The sequence below is a fragment of the Cryptomeria japonica genome, chromosome 11 (genome assembly GCF_030272615.1).
Source record: "Cryptomeria japonica chromosome 11, Sugi_1.0, whole genome shotgun sequence".
Lineage (NCBI taxonomy): Eukaryota > Viridiplantae > Streptophyta > Pinopsida > Cupressales > Cupressaceae > Cryptomeria > Cryptomeria japonica.
In genome coordinates this window covers 196,794,599-196,813,860 of record NC_081415.1, presented here as the reverse complement: position 1 = coordinate 196,813,860, position 19,262 = coordinate 196,794,599, and the positions used below count along the sequence as shown (strand labels likewise).

Genomic DNA, 19,262 nt, shown 5'->3' with positions numbered 1-19,262 from the left:
AAAGGTTAGTGAGCAAGTGGGCTTGGTAGGAAAATGCAAATGGATGAGCATAAATAGGCTTTTAATTAAAATAGTGATGTAACTTGCATTTGTAGGAGAATGCAAGTGGATGAGTTTTTTAAATAAACGTTTAATTTATTTAAATGAGAGAAAAGAGGAATTAAATAAAAATTTTAATTTATTTAATATTTGGACTATAGTTAGAGATAATAAATTAGAAGAATAAGATTGGAATGAATTAATTAAATGTGAATTTAATTAATAGAAAAATATTAGTGCATTAAACAAATATTAATTATTTATTTAATTTAGTGGACAGATTTATGTATCTAGAGTTATTACTAGATTGAACAAATGTTTGTCTTAGCATTCATATTTTTCATTCATTCTATTCATTTGGTACAAATTTAAATTACTTATTTCTTTGCATGCATGATAAATTCCAATAACGTGTACCCATGCAACTTCATGATGTCTTCATGCAAGGTAAATATCAAGCTTTCCTAATTGATCTTGCCATAGCTTTTCCACTAAAATACAGAAAACGCCTAATGCATCAGGCATAGTTCACACTGTCAAGTTCCCCCAGTCAATGTCCCTATCTTCCGATACCAACTCATCTTCATTAAATCTGTTTCGAGCAAGTCGACTCATTATAGAGAAGCCTGTCAAAAGCAAAATTAACACCGGTGTTACAAACGTACATGCAATTATAATGAACATTACTCTGTCAACGCAGCTTTGAGGTAACTAATTTTGCATTACAATAAGCAATAAAATATATGGATAATGAATTAATCCATTGGGAATATAAAACAAAAGCCTTTTCTGTGTTATGTTAATTTCTAGGTGTACTTCCGTCCACTAAAAGGACTCATATTAATTACAATTTGTCACTTCGTATTTTGATATTAATTGCTTTCAGATCCTGACCAACTGTTTACATCTCTAGTTTAAAAAAAAACCTGCAAAAAGGTATGACGTAAACTATGAAAGGAAATGCAGAAACATAAATGCTTCTCAATCCCAACACTATCTGTATCTTTGTTGTCAAACCCACTTTTCAAACTTAAGGCCCAAAGACAAATAAACAAAATGGCTTATTGACAGAAAGTAGGAGATACTAGTCATATAAATTTATTTTGCAAGACTAATTTGCCCCATTATAAATAGCAGCCAGTCCATTCCCATTCTCCAACTAAAAATTGTGAGTTCTACTCATTATGCTCGTTTTGTGTCAATTTTTTTGGACTAAGAGCACAAATAAAAAGTACCTTCGATGACTTTAAATAGTTCCAGCCACCAACTTTCCTTGGACACCTGATGTTGAACCAGTGCCACTTCAATTGCACTGTCATGCTTTCCTTGCAAAACATCCTGTAGGGTCTGAGTTGCATTTCTTGTCTCTTGAAGAATGTTGTTGTCAGTACTTCCTTCAGCTATTGCTTGCAGATTTTGCTGCGGAGAAGTCAAACTCAAAGAAATAGCAAGTTGAGCAGCAGCAGCCCAACGTGCAGAGGCTGTCCACTTCCTTTTATTCTCAAATGCTCTGTTTTCAAATTGCTCTCTTGTGTCTCTGCCTCCCAGAGCTATGGTCTATAACATCAAAAAAATCAGAAACAAGAAAATGATTATATGACATTGCAATGATCCTATGTTATCATACACTGCAACTGTATGTCTTAAGAGGTTGAATATTTTGACCTTGGCTTTTATTCTAAAAACTAGAATTCTATCAGGTCACATAAACTTTTGAACTCTGATGTAATGAATGCAGCAAGACCAATTCATAATATGAGATTAGAATCTCCATTGCCACAAACGCTGGAGCTTAGCAACTGAAATGCCACTATAAATAAGGACAATTGTATCACAACTAGAATTTCTTGCACAGGTACAATTGCAAGTTAATTCTAATGGTACTCATGTTAAACGTTACCCGTAAATATTGTGCATTAGCAGATCCAGTGCTGCAGACCATTTTAGTAAATGCACTGTCCTCATCAGAAAGTAAATTCTTTGGAGTGTCAAATTCCAGGACCTGAGACAGAGAAAGGAATCCATATTAACAAAGGAGCCCAATGTATACAACAGCACTTATTCCTCAAATTTTCTATGTAAGATTCCTGAAAGTTCTACGCAGAAATCCAGAATCTCTCAAAGTAATAAGATCAATCCTTCGCTCTCAAATGTCATCAATTAAAGAACAGTTTTACAGATAGAGATAAATGCATATACCTGGCCTGCATCAAGAACAAGTATACGGTCACAATCAATAATTGTGTTAATTCGATGAGCAATAACAAGCATTGTACAAGACGTGAAATCTTCACGGATAGTCTTTTGGATAAGGGCATCGGTTCCAACATCCACAGCTGCAGTCGCTTCATCAAGAACTAAAATCTTTGATCTCCGAAGCAAGGCACGAGCGAGACTTAGTAACTGACGCTGGCCCATACTGAAGTTTTCTCCAGCCTCAGAAACCTATACACACAAGAGAACACACATCATGAAACTATGCCAACAAAAGTAACAATAGAAAGAAAACACAAAATAATGTTAAGCTGTCGTGAAAATTTTACTATGGGAGATGGCAATGACAAAAAGCTCATCCTTGTCACCACAATGGAAAGCAGAATATTTGAGAGAGGTTACAGACCACCACAATTGGCAAATACCACTCTATAATTAGCTCTTCTTGCAACAGTTGTATGAACAGCTTAGTTTTCATTTAAGCGGTTCAAGTGCAACACCAAAGGGATGGCTATATATGAAATGAATCTCCCATGCTTGATATTCCAAATAAATACTACAAGGCTAATTTTCCAACAGTCTTTTTGTAATAATATTTTAACACAACAATTGCACTAGTCATATATGATTTTAATACTGTGGCATGTGTAGGTCTTTCATTTATGTAATTTTGGTGTCTAGAAAATCAATAATAAAGCTACAACATTGCATTGGCTACTAATCAAAACAACTTATGAACCCATATATGACGAGTCAAAGCATATCCCACAGCGTAGCTCATGTTCTGAAAAATTATTCTTTTCCTCAAATGACGAATAACAGCACCAGAGAAAGATAAAGAGGGAGTACCTCTGCATCAAGTCCCAAAGAATTTCTTCTGATGACATCTTTTAGATATGCTCGCTCCAAAGCCTCCCAAAGATCAGCATCATTATGTTCACCAAATGGATCAAGATTGAACCGTACTGTTCCTGTAGAGATTTAAAACCATGTTAAGAAAATAACTACTAGATAAGATGTTAAGATACATCCTCGTCCAGCATTCTCTAAAAATCAAAGAAGAATTAAAAATTTTAAACAGCCCTTTCTGTAGTTACTACGTGTCCTGTTAGTTAGAGCATAGAATATATTAATTAATTATCAATATGCATCGATATATGAAAATGAAGAAGTGGTCTGAACTATTTAAGAACTTGAAAGTTTAAACGAGAAGGCAAATGTTACTTCTGTCGACTTTGCCAAAATGAACATTCTTTTATTATCTTTCCAAATGAGACATTGAATTCAAATGGTATTTGCTATTAATAATGCTTGTCATCTTTAAATAAATAAAAATTCTAAACTTATTTTAATGAGCATGAGAGATAAAATGATTAGTTACAATGCACCAAAAATAGAAAGAAAAAGAGGATAATACCTGAAAATAGAACTGGTGATTGTGGTATAATACCTAGAGCTTTTCGTAAATCAGTCAACCCATAGTTAGAAACATCGCACTCATCAATGAAAATTTTTCCACTTTCTAGTTCAACAATCCGAAACAAACTATTGAACATACTGGACTTTCCTGCACCAGTGCGTCCAACAATTCCAACTTTCTCAGTTGACATTATTCTGAAGGATATACCACGAAGAACAGGAGGGAGATTTTGACGATACCTCATGACAACATTTTTAAATTCAATAATCCCAGATGAAGGCCACCCCGGTGGTGGCCTGTTATTCTCAATAATAAGGGGGGCTTCAGAAGGCAAATCTACATAGGTTCCAACCCTTTCCACAGCATTGAAGCTATTTTCTGCCTGACTTGCCAACCGTAAAGTATTTGTCAACAGGCTGCTAATATTCAAGGTATATGACAGAAGTAGACCCATCAATGGAGCAAAAGCAGCTGAATCCGCCCGTTGATTTTGTAAAACAGCAAATGTTGCTGTCAACCAAATCATAAGACCTCCCAAAGACTGCAGTCTAATACCAAGCCACCGATTGGAGCTCATGTTGACCAGTGTAAAACGAATATTATTGTCCATTGCTTTTCCATTTATCTTTGCCATTCGATCATATGCTTTGTATGCACGGATTGCAACTAAACCATTCAATGCTTCACCAAATTGTGCATAAACGGGAGACCTGGAGATGGAGTCTAAGCGTTTAATCTCTCGTGATGTACTCTGCAAAGAAACAGAAAGATGGTAAAGATAATTTATTGAAACAATTCAATTTTTTTAAATTTAAATAGCAACAGATCAGCTTTACAAGTGGCTCAAAAGTAAGGCCAAGAAAGGCAGACTTTTAAATAGAAACAATAACAAATATTGAATCAACAGTATAAGATTAGTGGTTTGTAACAACAAACGAGATTCCTGATCTAATATGTGAGATTCCTGATCTAATATGTGTTGTCAATTCAAATGAGAAACCCCAGCTAAGAAATCCAATAAAATAATAGATCCATATAAGATACGTTTATAAATTTGTGATTATTCTCAACAAATTTGCAAAAGAGCATTGCGCCATCTCCAGAATCAATTTGCCAATAAAGGAATTTTAACCATTTTGTTGATTTCCTGGTCTTTCCCCAATTTATATTTTTGGTTCCTTCCTTATATTTTCCTGAACGTAATCTTGGAAGCTACACACTTTCACCCTCAAACTACAAGTAAAAATGATATAATGAGTTACCGATATCAAATCTTGAAGCATCAAATTGAAGATTTGGGATGGCAACACACAAGGGCTAAGTTAAAGTATTGTGTTCGCTAGAATACTAAAGTATGTTCATATTTAGTCTAAGTTCTAGTGCTGATAAAGATGTATAATGAAATGAATCACTTTAGATAAAACCACTTGGATGTTTTTATATGGCAGGCATAGGATTAGTGAAATAATTAATGCAATTATTTGGCCTTAAGTATTGAGGTGTGAAATTGGTAAAAGATTTTAAATATATAGAACAAGCAGAATGTAGTTATGATTGTTAAATATAAAAAATATATATTATATTATGAAATTTACATACCCATGCCAATTCTCATTTATCTACTTTGAAAGAATGGCTTAATACAAGTACATATCCAAATGACACAATCTTGTGCAAATATGGACTCATTCACCTAATCTTCATCTATCCCCATTCACAAACATTCCAACATATCCAACCATACCGTATCTATTTCTGCACTTTCCCATACAGTCCTAAGGCAAAACAGAGAGAAGGGAAGCAGTTAGAGTTCCAACAGAGTTAGATTACAGAGCTACATCGGAATTATCCATCTCCATTCCTCAAGCTAAGATCATCTATCTATCACATTTAATTTCCAACATTAGCATTTAAGTTTGAATTATCTACTTCCGCAACTGTCAATAATTAATCTTGGCTAAGTTATGCTTATGTGTAGGCATCCGAATGGACTAGCCTAGATTAAGCATTAGGAGAAGGTTCTTTTTGTTTACAGTTATATGTAAATATTGTAACGTTCAGACCTCTGGTTGTAGTTAAAATCCTCTTTGTCACATACGGCCATCAACTACCCAAACTGTGATCCATTATGACATATGTAATGCCCTTCCTCTGCCTCTCATTCTTTACAAATTTTGATAGAATACTTCTGCTCTCTGGTGACTTTTAATAAATATGAATTAAGCCAAAATTGTTCTCAAGAAGTATATGAAGTTCGGTTCATAGCATGAACATAGACATGACACAAGTTACACAAGACAAGGAAATAAATTATTTTCTGTTCATTTATAAAGTGAAATATACTTGCACAAATCTTCACGAGTCCACTATCAGCAGAGTATTTTACTTTTAGCACAGGAAAAGCAATTTGCCAAGCTTCATGAGTGTAAGAAAATTTAAGATGGTTCTGCTTCATGTTAACAGAAATTCTTACCAAATAAACAAAAACTCTAACGATGGCAATAACTTTGTCTGAAGAAAACTGAGGCTTTTTTTTTGAGAAAATAAACATGATTCTGCTGTAAGATTTGCATACCTGATAGTATAGGTATGCTGCATAAAAGATGATCAGAAGTGGCATTATTGCCCACAGAGATATGGTGCTCACAATCCCTATCAAAACAAATGCTGAAAGAAGCTGGAAAATTTGGCTCAAAAACATATTTGAAGTGACGGCAACATTCCGATCAATGTCCCCCAAGTCTTTTGCAAATCTGTTAATGATTCGTCCAATTGGATTGGTATGAAAAAATGACATTGGAGCCCTTAATATGGAAGTGAGCATGCTATTATGCAACCTTCGAGCAGCATAAAGACTAGATAAAATCAGCCAAAATGAGTTTACCAATGTCACCATTACCTACAAGAGAAAGAATGAAAACAATCAGACAAGATGTGAAGTAACATCAAATACTATGTTGCTACTGGAATTTTTTTGTTGGATTTGGGTTTTGGGTCTCTGTAAAACCCGTTTATCTCAATCAAAAACATCAAATACTATGTCACATGATTCAAGACTCATATGCAAATATCCTGACATCATTGTTAGTTAAAACATTAGCCAAGTCATGATACTGGAAATTGTGGTAAGATCTTTATACATTCAAATTAATTGTCAAATGTGTGTACCTGGCCAAAAGATATACAGGCATAAACAATAATATAAAATCTGGGTCTATGGTGCTTCGTGGCAGTTTGATCTGTCCACACACTTAACCACGTACTCCTTGATGCTCTCAAAACTTCAGATGTCACATAACATGAAAATAGAATAAGAACCACCCAGAAGCCTCCTAGTGCATTTTTATATCTGTCACAAAAGTGTAAGTATTTCTCAGACACCTGAAAGCCTACAAAAAACCATATCTCCTGGGAACATTATTTTGGGTAGAAACACATGGGAATATAAATTCTAAAGCCACGTGTCTTATCAAATTAACTGCACAATTATGCACAGATTAGTTCAAACTTCAAACCATCAGAAGTTACATTAGAATAAATGCTGACAATTAACATGAAAATGAACTTTAATTAGTTGGTATATTTATTCAGAAGTGTTTGGCATGGAAGATAATCAATGTTTAGAAAATCACCTAGAAAGAAATAGAGGGCTTCTGACTAATAATAAATATATTACAAGTCTACAAGATCTGAAAGCTGAAATCCATCGGGAAAAATAATCTTCCCATATGTTACCTTTGAAGAACACTAAAACTGATGATTCCTGTTTCACGCTCTTCCTGTTTTATGAGAACTGATTTGTCCTCCTTTTTCGTACTGCTTGTTTTCTTCAGAGAATGATTTTTCTCACTCTTCATTGGCTCACCATTGGCCTCAAACGTAAAAACCTTTGGTTCATTATCCCCATTAGTTGTCCTTTCTTCTATCTCATTTTCCATTTTTCCAGCATTCTCCATTAGTGCCTGAAATAATGGCCCGTGTCTGATTAGCTCTTCATATGTTCCCTTCTCTTTGATCATCCCATCTTGGATCAAAATAATTTTGTCCACATGTGGAAGAAAATGAAGTTGATTAGTGACCAAGATACGCGTTTTTCCCCTTAACTCATCCTTAATGCATCCATCAAAAACCTGAGAAAAGCAAAGGCAAGCCATTCAACTAAACAGTCCGATATCAAAGATCTTTACATGCTAAATTTGATCAAAAGTTTCCGTGCTTGTTGTAAATCTAAAGACTATCTCTAAATCTAGGAGTCTAAACGGTGAGCTTTATATAGACTTGAAAAGGTTTTCTCTTATAAGCAACAAAACAATCACAAGCTCATATAAGAAACCATGCCACAGTTTTCCAAAAGCTTAGATGATTTTTCTTTGTTTATAATTTTGGCATGCATTCTAAACAATGTTGGTTCATAATTTCATATAATGTCACAATTGTGATTTCATTTTTGCAAATCTACATCAGCAGGAAAATTTTATAATTCATGCTCATCTCCTACAACATTCCAATCACCTATTCTGCAGGTATGTTCTTCCCATGGTGTTCTTGGATATGTCTATATCACAAATTTCATTCCATATCAAGGAAAAAGTTTTCTACAGAAGGCATCTTCTTCAAGGTAAATGTCCCCAGTATTCACCTTCTCACCTTTTTTCAACTTATCAATAATGCAGTGGGAAAAATGTCAGACGATTTTAGATGTGAGGTGCCGTGATGCTCTTAAATCCACAACATAGAATACCTGGTTATCTCCTTCAATCCGATGCACTAGACGGTCACCTCAGTGAGCTCACATTTTACACTTTAGGCATCCCACACTGGATTTAATTTAGCTATTATGTTCCAGTAAATTTTGAGGTTATCCTTGGCCGATGCAAGATTATGGTAGTGTACTTGACAAGAGAAGTGATTTTCAAGAAAGAATAGACATAAATAATATTGCTGCTTGTGTTTTGGAGCATAAATCTATGAACAAATTCTCATATCCAAATGCATTATTTGGTTCAAATTTATGCTTAGCACTTATCTAGGAGAAGGAAGCAGAAGCTTTCAAAGCTCAGTCTCCCATAAACCAAATAAAAAAGAGATCAATCCGAGAGGTCATGACTGCAACACCTCAATATGCATCGCATCTTAGCATTGAGTATTAACATACTTGAAGTAGAAAAGGAACAAGTTGGGGATACGAAGAAAGGAAGCAAAATACTGTGCACACTCAAATAACTACAAAGTACAAGCAATAACCTGACGGCCGACATGGGCATCAAGTGCACTTAAAGGGTCATCAAATAGATAAACATCTGTGGCAGAATATACAGCCCTTGCAATAGAAACTCTTTGCTTCTGCCCACCACTAATGTTCACTCCTCTTTCACCAATCTCTGTGAGATGACCACCCTAACGAAAAAAAATTAGAACACATCAATAGTTATACCAAATGTAAGGCAAGTTTTTCAAACATATTGAGAGAAATCAGGACAAATATTAAATTATTTTGTCTGAAGATGATTTCAAAATACACAATGTACACACAGGTAAAAACTGAAGATCATGTTCCAAAGCGCTGACATGGACTGCTCTTTCATAACGCATTGAATCATATGGAGATCCAAATAAAATGTTGTCGCGGACCTGAAAATATATGCAGTAAAGAAAGCTTGAAAATTCCAAAACTCAGTTCAAGCAATTGCACAGAGGCACTAACATGTTATTTTAATGAAATTCAAACCTACTTGAGATTTGAAGAACCTACAGTTGCATTAAAGATCCATGAGACTTGTGGCACATAGGCAACGGTGCCTCTGACAAGAGCCTCTGTATCTGCTGTTGATGGTATTTCTCCAAGCATTGCTGAGATCAAAGAGGTCTTCCCCTCTCCGGTAGCCCCAACAACAGCGACAAGATTCCCAATTGGGATATCTAGATTAATATTGGAAAGTGTAGGGTTCTCGGCCTGACAATTCACAAAGTTATTCAGAAAGAATTATAACGTGACTGAAGTCATGTTCGATACTGAAAACAAATGAATCAATTGAGAAAAATGTGGCACAACTATTCTGTTCTTCATATTACACAAGAAAACATAACTTTCTGCATTAAACCAAACACTGTGAAATTGAATCTTAAACCAAAGACTGTTGAAGGAGGTAATTGCTGAAAAGAATTACGTTGTTCAGAAAATGGAGTTAGCAGAACCTGTACATGAACTCCAAACTTGCAGTGAAAAATGTAATTTAGAACCTCAATGGAGAAATTGATGCTTAGCACACTTATTTTGTTGAGATCCCTTTTTTCCTAAGTTACCGGTTCTTCCCCTTTTGGCCTGGGTTTGGGTTCTGGTTCTTGCCCGGTCCTGGTTCTCCCCGGGTTCTCCTTGGGTTCCTCCTAGGTCCTTCCCAGGTGGCTGGGTTCCCTGTGGGTCCTGCGTCGTCGGGAACCTGGCCACCTAGGAAGGACCCGGGTGGAAACCAGGTCGAACCCACGAGGACCCGCGTGAACCCAGGCCCGTGGTTTCCAAAAAACAGGGCCACAGGTCAAAAAAACAATAAAAAAAAACTTTTTAAAATAGTTTTTTAATAATAAAACTCTAATTCGCCCCTTTATGACTTTTTAAAAAAGACTTGAAACTTGAATATTATCTTTTTTGCAAATTATGAATATGATATTAGACTTTAGTTATTAGTTTACTGATTATATTTGCGATATATGAATATTTATTGGCATTGGCAATTAATAATTATGGATTTATGATTTATGTATAGAAAGTCACATTGTATATTTTATTTTTGTATGGATTGAATATATTGAACATATATATAATATATGGGTATATATATATATATGTGTGTGTGTGTGTGTGTGTGTGTGTGTACAGACGAACCCGTACCCGTACCCAAGATTTTTTTTTTGCTGAATCCGCGAATCCGTACCCAAATCCGAACCCGAACCGGTAACTTAGCTTTTTTCTATAGCTGCTGGCAGTGATATATCGATCTCTTTCTGTAGACTTACATAAATACATAGAGCAGCAACATTTTTCTTCCAGGCTATTGTTCACAGCCTTAGATAGCAGCATGAATTTTAAAAAACAGCCATGAAAAATAGAGGCCAACTAGTAACAATATTATTTGCAGTTTAGGGTACTTTAAGGTAACATAACTGATAGATCCACATGGATGATAAAGATGAAGGCAGTTAACTATGTGAACGTGGATGATTCAGGTATTGAGATAAATGATTTTTATCTAAATTCTAAAGTTCAATCAAATCACTTTTTAATACAAATGAACTATGACCCCTTGTGCTATTGTGTTGGGCCATATAGTGCAACGATGTTTTTATAAGGCTACAGTTTGTAGTCTGCTCAATTGAAGTTCATTGCAAAAGACCCTTGATTTTGTGGATGTCAAGTTCCCTGTTGTTCAAGTTGTAAATATTTTACCTTAACAGAAGATCTATGGGTGTGATAATACACTTCATAAGCTTTGTAGATTCTTATTTAATTTTAACTGCATTATATATGCAGCAACATAAGGTGAGTGAGGGAAGGCTTGCATTCAACAGCCTGCTTCAAGGATTTTTGTTTTCTTCTAGAATAGAACAGTGTTACAGAAAGAAATAATATTTCAAGGAAGATGACTTGAGATAATACATTTCAATTTCAATTAGATGACATTTCAATAAAAAGTAGAAAAACAATCCGCATTCTCAAAAAGATGTAATCAGCTAAATTATTTGATTTTATTGTTGTCTAATCTCTCATTCTATTGAGACTTGCATAGAACTGTCTACCACTATAGATGTGTTTTGTACCTATTTGTTGTAGATTTATCATCATCCAAAGAGTTATTATGAAATCCTTGTCTTCCATGTTCTTGGAAGTTGCTCTTTTAAGGTTTGATCAATGTCATTGCATAGCTAACAAAAGAACCTTTCTAATGCATCAAACAGAATATAAATCAGACCTCAAATATGAAAGATATTCAAAATTTTCCCAAGGCATGGAAAAGTGGTCGAGAGGCTGGGTCCCTAAAATGACTTTGCTAGTAGAAGGGAGGGTCTAGGGACATCCCTTAGCAGCTATAAATCATTTCTAAGTGAAAGAGTGTCTAGGTGAGCCCCTTAGCAGTTATACTTATAAAACAATTTTAAAAGACAGCCTATCTAGGTGCACACATCATCAAGTAGAGCCGATTAAAATGGTAGAGTCAGCCTTGAAATGCTCCTTGAATTAAAAGGGGAAGCTCCCTATAAAATAAGAATTTAACCTATTATGAACATATGTACTTGCAATTTACAAAATTTATAGTGTATTCATTGGTACAATAGAACAACATATACAAATTTCAAAAAATCTCATCACACACTATTTTCTCTACCCGAAGCCTCATGGAAACTTGGCGCAAGGTCAAGTTAGCCCCAGATAACGAGAGAACCAAAACTAGATGCTTCTACCCTTAATTTCCCATACCCTCAATGAAGTGGTACAGCCAACCACTCTTATATTTGAACTCCTTCAATATGCAGCCTGCAATAACATAAAATGGTGTCCCAAACAGAAAAATGTTATTCTATCAATAAATCCTTATACCTGAAATGAGAGTTCTGCAGCCAAGCATGAGGGTACAACCAGCAAGGGTACCAAAGAATTGCCACAATCAACAACTGAAAATTTGACAATAAATCACACCAAAATCTGCACTACAAATATATCAAAAATCTCCATCTTTGTAAACACCAAATTGAAACTCTGATTTGAAGCACAACTGTAATCCCTAGATGGAATTACCAAGACCAGCTAGGGAGGTTTTTGTCCTTGAAACTAGTTACTCAAGAGGGCTTTCATCATCAAGAATCTTTTAGGAAGAACTTGTTGATGCATGTTTTATGACACTCATCAACACACAATAAAATACCAAGTATTCTATCCTCTCTTGAACAAGGAAACCTCATATGCTAAACAATGTGATCAAATAAGGCAACCCCAAGGTTTACAATGCGAATAATGCGACTTTATGTTGGATGGACTCGGTGAATGATATGATTTTCTAGTTACACAAAGGGACTTACGCTTAGCTAGAACTGGAATATTAAACTAACTTGAAATTCAAACAAAAGACAAAAGGGATGAGGGTTATGTTGGTTGAAAATTTTGTACACTTGGGGAAATATACAAAATTGTGGTTTCAACTACAGCACACGAGTAAAAACTCTCCTAATTAAGGGAAGGCTCCCCCTATCTAACTACAACTTGGAAAATAAAATTGGATGGGACAGCAATCTTTCTTTTTTTTTTTAAGAAAGACAATATCCTTTTTCTCTTCACAGAAAAGGATAGCGATTGAATAACAGCAGTAGCCACTTTCAAGTAAAATGAGAGAAAGGAAGTGAAGTTTCCTGAAAGCTCAAAGACTCCCGTCACTTCCTTCGGGACGGGACAGCAATATCAAGCTCAAAGACTTGACTATTGGAAGTCCTATCTATCCTTTGCTATACTAAATTTTACAACGAATAAAAGATAACAGCTCAAAGACTGAAATAATCTATTCTTTTAACACAAAGACAAGAATTAATGCAAGCTCAAAGACTTGCTGCTATTTCTTATCAAACAGTAATTTTCTTCAAGAATAGACGCAAGCTCAAAGACTTGCTGCTCCTTCTAGAGATTTTCCTATTTTAATTAATCTTCTCTACTTGCAGCTCAAAGACTTCAAATCAGATTGGACTAAGCTCCTTTAGAAACACTTGGCATAGAAGAAATAAAAGATTCAAACTCAAACATGTAGCTCAAAGACTCAAAACTTGAGTAGTCCTTCTTTATTATTTCTTCAAAAACTTTCAATCCACATACATAAGCTCAAAGACTTCTTGCTGTAAATTTGGCAGAGTTTTTGCTTGCTTTCCCAAAAGATATATTTACAATGGACTTCTCAAGTATTTATAGAAGAGGAGCCTTGAGAAAAAGGTGGGAGGATCATAACTAACTTGAGAGATTCTCTCAACCACCAAGACTCCTTCAATAAATAACTGAGACTTCATTAATTAACTAAGAGTCACTCTAACTAACTAAGACTTATTCCAACTACAGTCCTAATTGGACATAACTTGTAGTTGCCTTACATGTAATTACAAAAGTACAAGTAATGTGTAACTTGTATTTTACAAAAATTACTTTTACATGTAACTTGTCAAAACGAAATTACAACTAAAGATTACGAAAGAGAGAAAATTCAACTAAGTGTTGAAAAACACTTAGGTTGCCTTTTGTGAAGACATGAATCCTTGAAATTTCCGGATGCTCGCTTGTAGTTCCTCGGGATTCGGTTCATGAGTGTTCTTAGCAACTACCATAGTCTTCACAATAGTGTCGTGACAGCGGAGGAGCGCGGAATTGTCTCTATCCAGGATGGACTGGATCTCATGCAAAAAGGCTTGATGTTTCATCAATGCTTGAATTGAAACTGCCGAGAATTGTTCACTCCTCCATTCACCATGAATCCTCATCTGTAAGTCCGCAAGAACTTCTTCTTCTGGAATTAGCTCTCCATCCTGACTTACTATATTGCAAGAGGCCCTTTCACAATGTGAGACAATACCTTGATAAACTTCATTCCGGAATCTCCTTGCATCACTGATCTCTTCGATGAGGGACTTAAGAACAAGGGTTTTGTTTTCCATGAGTTCCTCATATTCCAAGTACATGACCCTGGAAGAGATGATGGTGTGCTCCTGCAAAATACTCAGCTGTTGTTGGGGCATGGTACGCCAGATTGCCAGACTTTTCTCAACACTTTCCAGATTCTTTTTGAAAGTGTTAGAAGTCTGATCCAATTTCTCCTCAATGGTTTCCAGCTTAGACATTATTTGAAAAATGTCTTTTATCACTTGCACGCATTGATCATGAAGGTGATCAATCCAGGAATCCAGTGCTTGTACTTTTTGAGCAGCCCTTTCTACTCCACGAATCGATTCTTGGGAACCGGAAGAACCTATGGAGTTACTCCCTTCAGCAGCAGGTTTTGTGATTTTATTGATGGCTGCCATGAGCTGTCGGTTTTCTTCTTCTAGCTTGTCTTTCTTTGCAAGAAGATCGTCACACCTTTGCACTAGTGAAGCAACAGAAAACTGAGCATCATGTTTAATGACTTCATGTGTTTGCTTGCCCAATTCTACCCTTGTAACCTTATAATCAGCAGCTGACATTTCATCAAGTGGTTTATCTGCAATAGGTTCCACAATTTCAGCTACTTTCATCTTGTTGCTATCAACAGTTACCCTGGAAATAGTCTTCGCCTTCTTAGCAACTTTGGATCTGGACTGTTTGAGTTGCTGGTAGTCGAAGGCATCAGGTGAGATCTCTTGGTTCTTTCTTTTCGGGGTGAAAGAACTAAGCCATGGAGGCAAAGTCATCAACTCACTTCCTGTAACAGCTGTAGGCAAAGGAGAAGCAGTTTCTGTTTGAATCACTGTGGTCACCCTGGGAGGAATATCTGTTTGAATAGCGACTATGTTTTGCTCAGTTACCAACGAACATGAAGATTGCCTCATGAATTCTTCAAAACCAGAAGTGGAAGTATCAATTTCTGATAACTGAATGCAAGTGGGATTATCTTCAGGAACTTCCAACACACTTTCTCGTTGTTGCTCAGGAGAAGGCCCGTATGCTGAAATGGGAACTGCATTCTGAGGAGACTCATCAATGAGCAAATCAGGGGGAGAAAGAGGCGTCTCAATAGAAACTGGAGGAATGACCTCATGAGGCGTGTCTGAAACTGGAGACTTAGGCGCATCATCAGATTGCTGCCCCTCTTCTGGATTATCCAGATCGATCACCCGAACATGGAACCGTGATTTCTCCTTCCCACGAGTAGTTGTCTCCTCAGGAGGAAGCACTACTGCACGACTAACTCGTAACTTGATCCTTGTGCTTGAAGATGAAGCACCCTCCTTATTATCAATCTGAATCTCAGACTTTCGTCCAAGAGGCCCTGTAGAATCATCTTCTTTACCAACCTTGATTTTGATAAGTCTAACAGCATTGCTTTTCAACCATGCGTTAGTGTTGGCCAAGATAGGCTGAAATCTGTCAAGAATGGAGACGCACTCTTTATGTGACCATTGGATCAAAGGAAGTGGAGCTTCCTCAACCCTCCGTGAAGTGTATTCAGGATCAAGTATACGCCCATCATCAATCATCCCTTGTGGGATATCTGCCAAGTTCAAGTCAACAATTTGCTCAACAGTGAGCCTGCAGTAATCCATCTTCAGGACTTCAGCTTTTGTGCGGAGATCTGCCCAGATGTCTTCAATGCGATGAACATGTATAAAGGATTTTTTGATCTTTTCCTTCATACCTCTATAATCAAAATCAGCTCTAGGTTTGAACCTCTTAAGCTTGATTTCCTGCAATTCAACCTCCATGGCCTTAGCCTTCACAGATGTGACAAGGGAGTATCGACCAATTTTCAACGGATTTGTGCTGGAGATCCCCATTCCAACCTTGTGTCTAGCAGACTGAAGAGTATGAACAGCCATAATCTGTCTACCCAACTCCATAAGAATTATCCTATCGGTCGGGTATCTTGGTAGCATGTATGGTTGTCCATCATAGCACCCAATCCTCATGTAGGTGAAGGTGGGAAATTGCAGGAATAAGCACCCATACTCAGATACCTTGACCCATGCCTCATCTGATACTCGCTTATTTCTGAGATCCATGTCAAACTGACACATAAAATATCCAAAGAATGCGTCTTGGACTCTTCTAAAATGTAGTCTGCTAGGTTTCAAAGGCAGCTGGTCATAATATTCCCAAACTGGTATGAGAGAGCGATCACCCTTGGTAGAAAGACCTGGAAAGTGTCTAAGTGATGCTGCTAAATATACCAAATAAGAATTCATAAAGAAGGTCATAGTGGTAGGAACCGCTGCAAGTTGTTCGCACAAAGCATCGCTGATGATTTCACCCCATGAAATGTGATGCGACTGCCGTATGAACATGATGAATTGATACATCCATGGCTCAAAGACATTAGAGTGCTCAAGGCCTAACATTCTGCTGAGAAGAGTGATGGTGTCTCCTATCTCCCACTTGAAATCACAACGGTACAACTTTGCCCATCTTGAGAAGGAAGGACGTGGCTCATGAATCCACCTATTGATGTGGCGCTTGCAATCTTTTTCTCTTTTCACATAATACTCTGCTGCACTTTCTTTGGTGATTTCCATGTAAACAGGTGCAGGAGGTATTTTGAAGACCTTCTCGATTGTATCCGCATCAAGACGAATTATGGCTTCACCATCATCATTTTTTATGACTCTTGACTCTTTGTCAAAATGATGGGCGCATGCAAGAACAAATTCAGGTTCTAGGGCAGCCACTGGGAAAGAAGACGCATGATGGATATGGCTGTCCAACAGCCGCTGCAAGTTGTTATCCTGTGGATCTTCTACCCTGTGAATGAATTCTGCCATATCAACATGCCCTATTTCTGTGTCCCTGATGCGATCCAATGGCGAGGAGACCTGGGAAGGTGTAACCTCATTCTGGTATTTATCATATTTGTATTTCATTTTCTTTGGAGTTGGCGATGCCGGCAAATCTGACATTGATTGCGAACCTGGAATGCTGTGATGAAGACTTAAAAGGGTTAAGGCCACATCATAATCAGCTGCAAATATCATTCTTTCTTTTTTCAAATGGGTAAAACTTCGATCTCTGAATTTCACGGTTTTGTGAGAAGAAGAGAGAAGACATGTAGAAATGGGAAAATCTTGACTTTGACCAATTTCGGATCTTGGGGGAATTTTCGCAAGTATACAAGTTGGAAAGTACATACATGCAATCGGGATTTTAAAACCCGAATACAAGTATACTTGTAAATTCGAAAATGGAGAAACGGATGAAAAATGGGATTTTGACTTGCGGGAAATGATGGAAATGGAAAGTGCGGATATGGGGAACGTGAATGGATAGAAATGGGAATATCCGGGATAGTCATTTTCATGAAAATGGGAAGATCTTTTCAACATGTAATCCGGTTTTCAAAACACGAATTTGCAAGAGAGAGGTATTTCACATTTTTCAAGCTTGGAAATTTAACCAAAAATGATTAAATTTCTCAACCGTAAGGGAAGAACAACAATTTCCAGCGAACTTGTAATCGAGATTAAAAATCCCGAATACTAGCTAAGATGGAATTTTGAGAAGAATAATGCAATTTAACAATTGCATTTCAAAGGGAAGATTTGTTTCATGAAAACCAATTTTAAGGGAAGAACAACACATGTGAAGAATGCAATTAATAACAAAAAATGAAGAAAACATGAAAATAAAAAGAAGAGAAGAAAGGAAGAACATACCTTGATTGGAAAATCAAAATGCTTCTCCAACAATGCAATACTTCTTGAGATGAAGAAGCAAAACTGAACTTTTAAACCCTTATCACGTTTTTGTGAAAATGCCCCCAAAAATGGTAGCAATCTTAAACTTGCAAGAGTAAAATGCCAATGAAAGTGTTCATTTCAAGTTTGTTGCAGCAAAACGATCAAGGTATTTGCTAAAGCAATAATACCAAAGGTGTTTGAAGAGGTATCAATGCCAAAAAACGCAGCCAAGAGAGTCACGTTTTTGTGAAAAAACGTGGCATTCATTACACATTCAATGCACCATTAAATGGTGCGAACCTGCTCTTACCCTCCACGCCTTAGGAAGAAAGGCCAAAACGATTTAGGAGTGTGGGCAACATTGAAGATTTAACCGCTCAAATCGTGGCATTCATGAGGCACGTTAAAAAAAAAAACGCAGTTGCTGTTTCTTAGGGTAAAAACCAGCGGATTTGTCTTTGAAATGGCATGATAGATGTCAAAAAATGCAAGAAGATAGGATGCAAACTCAAAACGCCCCCATCATCCAACGATTCATCCACGAATTTCGCCTTGAAAAAGTCCAAAATCGCTTCATTCTTGCATTTCGGGTTTTGAAAAATGAATGACAAGTTCGATTTTCTTCAAAAGGAAGCAAATCGGGTTTTAAACATAAAATGACAAGTTCGATTTTCTCCTTTTTCCTTTTCATGCTCAAAATCGGGTTTTAAATATAAAACAACAAGTTTAAAATTTCACTTTTTCACTCATTAAGCCAAAATCGGGTTTTTTTGGACAAATGACAAGTTTAAAAATTGTCAAAAATGAACTTTATGTTAAAATCGGGTTTTAAAAGACAAACTGCAAGTTTAAAAATACTTGTAAGGGGGAAATAAAATCCCTACAACAAGTATTAAACACTTGCACACATGTAATGGGGATTTAAAATCCCTATTACATGTAAAACCCATTAAAGTAGGGGTTTTTTGGACAAACTGCAAGTTTACTTGCAGTTGAGCTAAAAAACCCCTATTTTAACTAAAAATGACCAAAAAACAACAAAAAGATAAAAACATTAAATGGGAAACTTAAAATAAATTACAAGTGACATATTTGAAATAAAAAATGCACATGTAAGTGATCAAAAATTCCCCTACAAAGACCACAACAATGAATATCATTAAAACTTGCATTTTGAAGAAAATTCTCCACCTGCAGTCTGGGT

General features: G+C 36.3%; 1 protein-coding gene across 2 annotated transcripts in view; it reads right to left on the bottom strand.

Annotated features, from left to right (window-relative positions):
- Window positions 1-346: 346 nt before the first annotated feature.
- The window catches only part of LOC131044024 (ABC transporter C family member 2), a 270,472-nt gene continuing 251,556 nt past the window's right edge, over window positions 347-19,262 (bottom strand). The window contains exons 17-28 of one of the 2 annotated variants that reach the window (XM_057977287.2): window positions 9,426-9,626; window positions 9,206-9,304; window positions 8,918-9,070; window positions 7,409-7,803; window positions 6,842-7,022; window positions 6,249-6,572; window positions 3,671-4,424; window positions 3,103-3,224; window positions 2,239-2,484; window positions 1,940-2,041; window positions 1,275-1,596; window positions 347-665 (exon numbers count right to left, since the gene is read on the bottom strand). In XM_057977287.2, coding sequence (XP_057833270.2) covers window positions 568-665; window positions 1,275-1,596; window positions 1,940-2,041; window positions 2,239-2,484; window positions 3,103-3,224; window positions 3,671-4,424; window positions 6,249-6,572; window positions 6,842-7,022; window positions 7,409-7,803; window positions 8,918-9,070; window positions 9,206-9,304; window positions 9,426-9,626 — 2,997 coding nt within the window. In that variant the 3' untranslated portion in view covers window positions 347-567. The remainder of the gene's footprint in view (window positions 666-1,274; window positions 1,597-1,939; window positions 2,042-2,238; window positions 2,485-3,102; window positions 3,225-3,670; window positions 4,425-6,248; window positions 6,573-6,841; window positions 7,023-7,408; window positions 7,804-8,917; window positions 9,071-9,205; window positions 9,305-9,425; window positions 9,627-19,262) is intronic. The other variant, XM_057977288.2, reaches the window with a different exon arrangement.